Source organism: Choloepus didactylus, chromosome 5 (assembly GCF_015220235.1).
Source record: "Choloepus didactylus isolate mChoDid1 chromosome 5, mChoDid1.pri, whole genome shotgun sequence".
Classification (NCBI taxonomy): domain Eukaryota; kingdom Metazoa; phylum Chordata; class Mammalia; order Pilosa; family Megalonychidae; genus Choloepus; species Choloepus didactylus.
In genome coordinates this window covers 104,777,690-104,788,908 of record NC_051311.1, presented here as the reverse complement: position 1 = coordinate 104,788,908, position 11,219 = coordinate 104,777,690, and the positions used below count along the sequence as shown (strand labels likewise).

General features: G+C 38.8%; 1 protein-coding gene across 1 annotated transcript in view; it reads left to right on the top strand.

Moving 5' to 3' along the window:
• The window catches only part of STEAP4 (STEAP4 metalloreductase), a 33,012-nt gene extending 29,676 nt beyond the window's left edge, over positions 1-3,336 (top strand). The window contains exon 5 of the mRNA XM_037836604.1: positions 3,220-3,336. Within this exon, the coding sequence (XP_037692532.1) occupies positions 3,220-3,243 (24 nt within the window). The 3' untranslated portion in view covers positions 3,244-3,336. The remainder of the gene's footprint in view (positions 1-3,219) is intronic.
• The last annotated feature ends 7,883 nt before the right edge of the window (positions 3,337-11,219 follow it).

Here is an 11,219-nt window from a genome sequence, read left to right as displayed (position 1 = left end):
AAAAATACATTAAAGGATTTGCAGCTTCACGCAATAGATGCTTGAGCTCAGCTAGGTGGTACATTCTATGCATGCTTCAGAATTACCCTCAGAGATGGAGAGCATCAGCCAGCTAAATAGAAAAGACTGTACTATCCCACACAGGACTTTTGTGTGAGTTACAAAAAGGCTTTCCTTCCCCTAGGCAGATGCCACACAGACCAGCGTAAAGGCTTGGCAAGTGGACTTGGGGTTGGATTTCAGCCTGCGTGACTGGACACTAAATAACCAGCACAATTGGACAGCTGCAGCCCTGATGGGTGTTATCATGCTTTGAAATAAAACCTGATGAATAAAGAGAGGGCTGGTAAGCTAGAGTAAGATGGAAGCAAATGGAAAAGCTCCTACTCAAATCTGCATCAATTAGAAATTCATTACAGAGCTCTTCATTCATATATTGCTCAGGGATCACCAAAGAGCCAGGATAACGCTAGAAGTATGTAATGAATCTCACCTCTGGGAACTCAGAGGATCTGGAACTCCCAAAATTAAGGTGAAATGACAATCGAGGTGTCCCACACAAAGCTCACCATTTTCATCCTCCACTACCACCACAACATCCTCACCACCACGTATCTCACACACACACACACACACACACACACACACACACACACACACGCAACGGAAGTCCAAAAATATCTTTACATGGTCCTACTCCCACACTTTATAGAGTGAATTGGAATTACAATGTAGAAAATCCCCCACTCTTTCTAAAGATTTGTTCAGTAGAATTTAGGAAAGGAGAATAAGGTACTCTGCTATGAATTACCTTTTATCAGGCTCAAAGCAAAGCCCTGAACTCTTAGATAAGGGAAAGTAAGAAAAAGAGTAAAATTCAGGAGGGAAAGAAGCAAGGGTGAAGGGCAAAGTAATTTGGGGACGGGGGGGTTAGAGAAAAGAGAAGTGTACAACAGCAGGACAATGCACCCCTGCCCTAGCCCAACCAGTACAGAAGCATCCAGTACTACTTGCTTCCTGCTTCAAAGGAATCTTAGAAGATTTTTAATAAAGTTTATTATATGCTATTATGAACCAAGGCCTCTACCAAAAACTTGACATACATCATCTTACTTAATCTTTATAACAATTCTTTAAAGTACTCTTATTATCCCCATTTTTCAGATGAAGAAACTGAGGCTAAAAACATTACGTGCCTTGCTTTAGTTCGTACACCTAGTAAGAGTCAGAACTGGAATTTTAATGGAGGCAGTCTGAACCCAAGGCCATTCTCTTTCAACAGGACTATGTAATGGAGGGCACCCATACTGTCCTCCAAAATGTCACTTTGAATCCAACTATTAGGCCAGATGAACCACTGGCAACTCTTTTTTTTTTTTTTTTTTTGCTTTGTTTTGTTTGGAGACATTTTTCAAAACATGAATTTAATTAACATTTTAAATATTCTAGATTTCCCCATCTTAAGCACTCTATCTTTGCTTATTATTGATTTAAATATATCCTAAAAGGTTTTGGTAACCTAGGTTCCATGATTTCAGCATTGAGTTCAGCCGGATTGCAACTGCCACTCTAATCTTGCCAGTCCAGTCTGGCCACAAGATTTTATAAACTCCTAAGGGAGCTCTGTTCATGTGGAAGAAGGCACAATCGCCTGCCTGCACTCAAAGGAACAGCCAAGGAAAGCATAATTCTTCTCCAGGAGCTGAAAGACAAATGTTTTCTTTCGCTCGGGTTTTGCCTTATCACTCTGTGTATTGAGTGAATTTATTTGTTCTTGAGATCCAGTGACTCACCTGGGAAATCTCACAACACTTTTTCATTTAGTATTTTAATACTAATTGAGGAAACTTAGGTAAAAAATAATAACAATGGTTCAATCCCATTACCTGTAACTGCTAGGTTCTCAGTTTTATAAATATGAATGGCAGCTGGACAGGACCTCACAGAATATCAAAAACTGTCAGAATGTGACCAAGTAGAATTAAGTTTTCCTCTATGATTTTTGGATTCAACATGTTTTTAAGGAGCACAACCAGTAGGAAAGTATCATTTTATTAATTCTTTCTTTCATACTAAGAGATTCAAAAGAATGAATGAATTACTATTCTCATTTGATTAGAGCAGAATACTAATAGAATCTGCTACTGAGCACAGGAATTCTCTACAGCGCCTCTAACAGCCAGGCCTCCAAACACACTCAACTCTTCTCATGAGAGAGTAATCACTGCCCCCAGAGGGAAGTCTCTTCCAGTTTTAGGCACTCTGGGAACATATTAGAAAGTTTTCTCTTCTATATAACCAAAATTTTCCTACTCGTAAATTCTACTCATTGTTCTTAGGGCCATCATTTAAGCAGTGCTTCACCAATCAGATTCATCTTTTTTTTTTTTTTTCTTTTTCCATTTTGTCACAGGCACGTGTCAGAAAAACACAAAATCACGCACGTAAATACTATGGCAATGTCAAATTGTTATTAACATTTCTAAACTCAATCTCAATTTCTGAATTTATCACAGGCAGGTAACAAACAGTTCGCCGACCAGCGCCACCTTCAGGCCACGGTTTGAGTAGCACCCACAGATAGGTCTCACAGCCTGGTCTGGGTTGCCCAGAAGCAGACCCCGAGGAAAGGATTCTAGCACAGGTAGTTCATCCTGGAAGTGAGCTCATTAAATACTGGGAATGGAGGGAACCAGTAGACAGAAGAAGGAAAGAGTGAACTGAGTTTTCAAGTCAGTTACCGTGATGAGTAACTGCAGCTCAATTCTGCTGAGAAACCGGAAGAATGTGTCAAATATGCCACAGAATTATCCCTATTGAGGAGAAAGAATTTGGTATTTTTATCCACCAAACTCCAGTTCATCACTGGTGGAGAATACCTTCCAGGGTACTAACTTCCCCGCACTTCTGACTTTCCCTACACACTGGCCATATAAAGTACCATGGCCAAGAAAAAAAGCCACAGGCAAAATGTTACAGCTGTGTGCACAGGCAGCTTTGGGCTCGTAGAATCGAATGCCAGGGGCAAGTGGGTGTGGTGCTAATACCTGCTACACAACCCAACAGAAAATTATACAAAGGGTGGAAAAGAGTTCACAGAAAAAAACAAAAACAACAACAACAAAAAACAAAGCTCTCCAACATATGAGAAGATACTCCATTCATAATGAGATACACCAAAAATGAAACTACATTAAGATGCAATTTCTCACTTAACAGATGGGTAAAAATCCAAACATTTGAGCGTATATGCTGTGGCAAGGCTGAGGAAGCACGCATTCTCAGGCACTGATGATGATTGTGCCAACTGGGACAACCACTATGGAAAGCAATTAGGTAATGTTTTTGAAAATTAAAAATGCATTTAATTTTTGTTCCAGGAGCCCACCTTCTGAGAAGTTATCTTACAGATGTGCCTGTAGGCATTTGAAATGAAACGCATGCATTGCTATTCATTTTTCTTGTTTTTCCTAATGACAACATTGCAATGGGAAACAGTGAGAACTCAAGCACTCATCTTTGGGACTCGTTTCAGTCTGTGATGCATTCGGATGCTTTCACAGAATGGAATTCTATGCAGCTACTTAAAACAAATGAGTCACTTTCTCTATATGTATATGGAAAGATCTCAAAAAATTTATTACGTTCAAAAAAAAAAAAAAACCAAGGTGCCAAATAACATATATAGTATGTGTCTTTGTTTGCGAGGGCTGCTCTAACAATGTCATGCAGTGGTGTGGCTTAAACAACAGGAATTCACTGTCCCACCATTCTGAGACTAGAAGTCCAAAATCAAGTGCTTGGTGGGCCATGCATTTTCCTGGACTCTGTATCGTTCTGGACAGGCTGCCACAGTCCTTGGGGTTCCTTGGCTGGCATCTCTGCTTTGTCACAGGGCTTCTCCTTCTACCTTCTACTGACTTGTGGCTTCTCTGGCTCACTGTGCCCACATTTCCCCTTTATAAGACCTCCGGTCATAGAGATTAAGGCCCATCCTGATTCAATTTGGCATCATCTGAATAGGATCTTCAAAGAAACTTTAATGATTCCACACCTTAACTAATTATAACATCTTCAGAGGTCCTATTTACAAATGAACTCACACCCACAGGAAAATGGATTAAGGCTTGAATGTGTTTTTTGTGGGATACATGATAAAATTCCCAAAAGTATATTTCCATTCGTATATGTGTATTTGCTTGCAATCCACTGCCTAAAGAAACACTGGAAGGATTCAAAAGAAACTAATAAAAATCACCCCTAAATTGAGAGGGGGAACAGAATGGTGGGAGTAATGTATACTTTTTTATCATTTTATTTTTAATAACATAAATGGATTACTTATTTTTTAATAAATTTAATTTTAAAAGTGATTGGCTGCATATCCCTGCTCTCTTCTCTCACTCAGGCTAAACCTCTCCTTCTTATTTAGTCTTTCCTCTTATATAATAATTGCCAAATCTTTCATCATCCTGGTCCCTCTTCTTCAGATCTCCTCCAAACTTTTCAACATTCCTTTTCAAACATCATTCCCCTGACTGGAAGCAGAACTCCAGGTGAGATCCAGCCAGGTGAAAGCCCCATGTGAGTGTTGCCTCCCTTATTCTAGATTGGGTGATTCTCTTAATGTAGCCCAAGCTTTCATCAGTGTTTCTGATAGTCACATCATGTCAGTATTGCATCAAATAATATGCCTAAGTTATTTTCACACAGAGCATTTTAGGTCAAGTCTCTTCACAGCCCACCCCACTAGCCCCATCCTTGCCCTCTTCCATCACCAATATCACCCACCACATTACTATTTTTTTTTAACTTAAGTGCAAAACAAAAACAAATAAGCACTCTGTACTACTTTAGTATTAATTCTGTAAATTTGAAACTTTCTAAAATTAAAAGTTTATTTTTAAAATATAGACAAACCACCCACCCTACACTTATTAAAGTTTGTCTTGTGGAAATTAACCTATACTTCATGCCTGGAAGTTTGTTTTAAATATTAATTCCATTTTGCAGTATACCACACAGGTCCTAAATATGGATTTCAAACCTTATTTTAGTTTTTGATAACAAATGTACAAACATTTTATCCATACCCTCAGACTTCAGCTACAATATTTCATAGACTAGATGAAACCTAATATTGTAAACTCATTTTGCAGATGTGGAAACTGAAGCTCAAAGGAGAGAAGTAATTTTTCTGGGCCACACAGCTACATTTTAAAGAGACGGAATTAGACCACAGATAACCTAAATTCTAGGCTAGGCAATTTTTTCCTCATCCTTTTGGAAGCAGGTGATTCAGTTGAAAACAAATTGGTTGTAGATCAAAATCAAAAGGGTCAAAAGCACAGACTGATCTAAATCAGCTATACCTAGTTATTGTTTTGGATTTTTCAGCCAGTCTTGGATATTCTATCTTTGAAAAATGACAAGTAAAACTAAAGGAACAAAAAAGAAGTGCAGAAGATGGCGGAGTGGTAAGGAGCAGAATTTCGTCTCTCCCCTAGAGCACCTGGCAATTACCCAAGAACTATATGAAACAGTGTTTCCGGGGTCTCCAGTAACCAGTCACACATTGGACACAAGTTTGGAATTGGAGGAAAAGCTGAGATCGCAGCGAACATTGTAAGTTCCCTGGACCGGGGGTCTGGCGCCCCTCTCCACCCAGACCTCACAGACTGTCTTGCTGCCGGCTCCCTGAAAGGGGGGAAAAAAAAAAACCCAAAAAACGGCAATCTGCTGAGGGCAAGAAGGGAGGCTCAAACCAGCCTCAACTGCAGAATTAATTAACAAATTAATTAACTAACTTTGGGAGCTGGGGTGCTAAAGAAGGGCTTGGCTCCAAGAAGTGGGGGCACGTAAAAGCGGGCACCCATTCCCAGACTCCAAAAAAGCCATTTTTTTTTCCCTTACATTTTGTCCCTTCTGGCTTCTCCCTGATCCCTTATCTTTTTGCATTTTAATAGCCCCAGCAGGGGTGGAACTGAAGCGGTTGGAGAGTAATTATCAGACAATAGCCCAAAGCATGTCTTTAAATGCTCTATTCTGACACTGACAAAACTTCCAGGCTGGGGAAAAACAAACGCTTAAAAGAGACTCTTTTTTTTTTTTTTTTTTTTTCTTTTTCTTGATTTCTACTTTTTTTTTTTTTTTTTTTTTTTTTTTAATCTAAAAGTAATATATGTGGTTATTTTCTATCGGAAAGCCCAGGTTGAGGGACTAGGCTGGGCTTGAGGGGAGACAGAGTACCTACAGTGTCTTTGAATTCCGTGTTCACTACTGAAGGCCTCCACCCCAGTCTTTAATTGGCAACTCAGGCTGACCAAGGAATCTACCTGGAGAGGCCCCAAAGAGGAGAGAGGAGAAGGGAATAGTGCCCCTGAGAGACAACTGGAATTCTGAGGATTGGGAGAGTGGAGGGAGGCCCAGCTCAACTGGCAGTCCTCCTTCTGGGAATTCAGACCCCAGGGGCTGGAATTCAGATTCCAGCTTCAGTCAGCCACGCCCCCGACAGGATCAGAGTCACCAGGAGAACTAAAGGCTCCACGCCTCCTTACACTGGTGGGGGAGCTGCGGGCTGGCCAGCGCCACCTGCTGGACAGGAGAGGAAAAGCACCAATTCTAAAGGCCTCATAGGAGGGTCTCATTCTCAGGAAAACTCCATACCCTCCCACTGAGACCTGGGCCTCACCAGACTGGGAAAATCTGACTAGGGTCGACCATATCTGAGGAGACCCACTCACAAAAAGGTTACATAGAGGCAGAGCAAGAAACAGAAAAAACAAGAGGGGAAAAATTCTGATCAACTAAATAGAACCTAAGTTAGAGGTCTAGAATAAGCTGAACTGAATAACAGAGGCCAGAGAACAAAGCCAACCAACAAGAAAACCACTAGGTAAAAGACAGAAAACAAGCTCCAAAATAAACTAATCAAGAGAATCAGATGCCTAGACAACTTAAGATAACAAGCCATACCAGGAAACACGAAAACATGGACCAGCCAAAGGAACAAACTAATAGCTCAGCTGAGACACATGAGTGGAGGCAACTAATGCTAAATAAATTTGATGAAATGAAGGAAGATATAGCAAAAGAGCTGAAGGATATAAAGAAGACACTGGCTGACCATAAAGAAGAATTCATAAACTTAAAAAAACAAATGGCAGAACTCATGGGAATGAAGGCCACAATGGAGGAGATGAAAAACACAATGGAGGGACACAACAGTAGATTTGAACAGGCAGAAGAAAGGATCAGTGAACTGGAAGACAGGTCATTAGAATTCATACACACAAAAGAACAGATGGTGAAAAAAATGGAAAAATATGAGCAGGGTCTTAGGGAGCTGAGTGACAACATGAAACGCACAAAGATACGTGTTATGGGTATCTCAGAAGGAGAAGAGAGGGGAAAGGGGGCAGAAAGAGTAATAGAAGACATATTCACTGAAAATTTCCCAACTCTTATAAAAGACAGAAAATTAGAGATTCAAGAAGTACAACGTACCCCAAATAGAATAGATCCCAATAGACCTACTCCAAGACACGTACTGGTCAGATTGTCCAATGTCAAAGACAAAGAGAGGATTCTGAAAGCAGCAAGAGAAAAGCAATCCATCACATACAAGGGAAAGTCAATAAGACTATGTACAGATTTCTCTGCAGAAACCATGGAGGCAAGAAGACAGTGGCATGATATATTTAAGATACTGAAAGAGAAAAACTGACAACCAAGAATTCTATATCCAGCAAAACTTTCCTTCAAAAATGAGGGAGAGATTAAAACATTTTCAGACAAACAGACACTGAGAGAGTTTGTGAATAAGAGACCGGCACTACAAGAAATACTAAAGGGAGTGCTACAGGCTGATAGGAAAGACAGGAGAGAGAGAGTTGGAGAAGAGTGCAGAAATGAAGATTATCAGGAAAGGTAAAAGGAGAGGAAAAAATAAGATATGACATATAAATTCCAAAAAACAAAATGATAGTAGAAAGTACTGCCCTTACAGTAATAACACTAAATGTAAATGGATTAAACTCCCCAATAAAAAGACACAGACTGGCAGAATGGATTAAAAAACAGGACCCATCTATATGCTGTCTACAAGAAACTCACTTTAGACACAAGGACAAACATAGACTGAAAGTGAAAGGTTGGAAAAAGATATTTCATGCAAACAACAACCAGAAAAAAGCGGGAGTAGCTATATTAATATCAGACAAGTTAGACTTCAAAAGCAAAACAATTAAAAGAGACAAAGAAGGACACTATATATTAATAAAAGGGTCAATTCATCAAGAAAACATAACAGTCATAAATATTTATGCACCAACCCAGAATGCCCCAAAATTCATGAGGCAAACACTGCGATCACTGAAAGGAGAAATAGACACCTCTACAATAATAGTTGGAGACTTCAATACACCACTCTCATCAATGGATAGAACATCTAGACAGAGGATCACTAAAGAAACAGAGATGTTGAATTGTATGATAAATGAACTAGACTTGACAGACATTTATAGAACACTACATCCAACAACAGCAGGATACACTTTTTTCTCAAGTGCTCATGGAACATTCTCTAGGATAGACCACATGTTGGGTCACAAAGCAAGTCTCAACAAATTTAAAAATATTGATATTATACAAAACACTTTCTCAGACCACAATGGAATGAAGTTGGAAATAAATAAAAGGCAGAAGGTCATAAAATTCACAAACATATGGAGGCTAAACAACACCCTCTTAGAAAAGCAGTGGGTAAAGGAAGAAATTACAAGAGAAATTAGTAAATACCTCGAGGCAAATGACAATGAAAACACAACTTATCAAAACTTATGGGATGCAGCAAAGGCGGTGCTGAGAGGGAAATTTATTGCCCTAAATGCCTATATTAAAAGAGAAGAGAGAGCAAAAATTGAAGAGTTAACTGCTCACCTGGAGGAATTAGAGAAAGAACAACAAACTAACCCCAAAGCAAGCAGAAGGGAAGAAATAACAAAGATCAGAGCAGAAATAAATGCAATTGAGAACAGGAAAACAATAGAGAGAATCAACAAAACCAGAAGTTGGTTCTTTGAGAAAATCAATAAAATCGATGGACCACTGGCTAGGCTAACAAAAAAAAAGAGAGAGCAGATGCAAATAAATGCAATCAGAAATGGGAAAGGAAATATAACTACCGACCCTGTAGAAATTAAGGAGATAATGAGAAGATACTATGAGCAACTATATGCTAATAAACTAGACAACTTAGATGAAATGGACAACTTCCTAGAAAAGCATAAACAACCAACATTAACTCAAGAAGAAATAGATGACCTCAACAAACCAATCACAAGTAAAGAGATTGAGTCAGTCATCAAAAAGCTCCCAAAAAAGAAAAGCCCAGGACCAGATGGTTTCACATGTGAATTCTACCAAGCATTCAAGAACGAATTAGTACCAATCCTGCTCAATCTCTTCAAAAAAATTGAAGAAGAGGGGAAGCTACCTAACTCTTTCTATGAAGCCATCATCACCCTAATACCAAAACTAGGCAAAGATACTACAAAAAAAGAAAATTATAGACCAATTTCTTTAATGAATATAGATGCAAAAATCCTCAACAAAATACTCGCAAATCGAATCTAGCAGCACATTGAAAGAATTATACACCACGACCAGGTGGGATTTATTCCAGGCATGCAAGGCTGGTTCAACACAAGAAAATCAATTAATGTAATACACCACATCAATAAATCAAAGCAGAAGAACCACATGATCATCTCGATTGATGCAGAAAAGGCATTTGACAAAATTCAACATCCTTTCCTGATGAAAACACTTCAAAGGATAGGAATAGAAGGGAACTTTTTCAATATGATAAAGGCAATATATGAAAAACCCACAGCTAACATCACACTCAATGGGGAGAGACTGAAAGCTTTTCCTCTAAGATCAGGAACAAGACAGGGATGCCCACTATCACCATTGCTATTCAACATTGTGCTGGAAGTTCTAGCTAGAGCAATTAGGCAAGAAAAAGAAATAAAAGGCATCCAAATTGGAGAGGAAGAAGTAAAACTTTCACTATTTGCAGATGACATGATTCTATATGTAGGAAATCCAGAAAAATCTACAGCAAAGCTACTAGAACTAGTCAATGAATACAGCAAAGTAGCAGGCTACAAGATCAACACACAAAAATCTGTAGTGTTCCTATACACAAGTAATGTGCAACAAGAGGAGGAAATCAAGAAAAAAATCCCATTTACAATAGCAACCAAAAGAATCAAGTATTTAGGAATAAACTTAACCAAGGACACAAAAGACCTTTACATAGAAAACTATAAGAAACTGCTAAAAGAAATTGAACAAGACCTGAAAAAATGGAAGAACATACCATGTTCATGGATTGGAAGACTAAATATAGTTAAGATGGCAATTTTACCTAAACTGATTTACAGATTCAATGCAATACCAATTCAAATCCCAACAACTTACTTTACAGAAATAGAAAAACCAATAACTAAATTTATTTGGAAGGGTAAGATGCCCCGAATAGCCAAAAATGTCTTGAGAAAGAGGAGTGAAGTGGGAGGTCTCACACTACCTGACTTTGAAGCATATTACAAAGCTACAGTGCTCAAAACAGCATGGTACTGGCATAAGGACAGATATACTGATCAATGGAATCGAATTGAGTGTTCAGAAGTAGACCCTCACATCTATGGACAACTGATATTTGATAAGGCAGTGAAGCCGAAGCAACTGGGAAAGAGCAGCCTGTTCAATAAATGGTGTTTGGAGAACTGGATATCCATTTCCAAAAGAATGAAAGAGGATGTCCATCTCACATCTTATACCAAAATTAACTCAAAGTGGATCAAAGACCTAAACATTAGCACCAAGAGCATAAAACTCTTGGAAGAAAATGTAGGGCAATATCTTAAAGATCTTGTGAAAGGAGGTGGTTTCTTAGACCTCACACCCAAGGCACGAGCAACCAAAGAACAAATAGACAAATGGGATCTCCTCAAAATTAAACACTTTTGTACATCAAAGGACTTTGTCAAAAAAGTAAAAAGGCAACCTACACAATGGGAGATGATATTTGGAAACCACATATCAGATAAGGGTTTAATATCCCAAATATATAAAGGAATCCTGCATCTCAATAACAGAAAGACAAAGAATCCAATAAAAAAATGGGCAAAAGACATGAACAGACATTT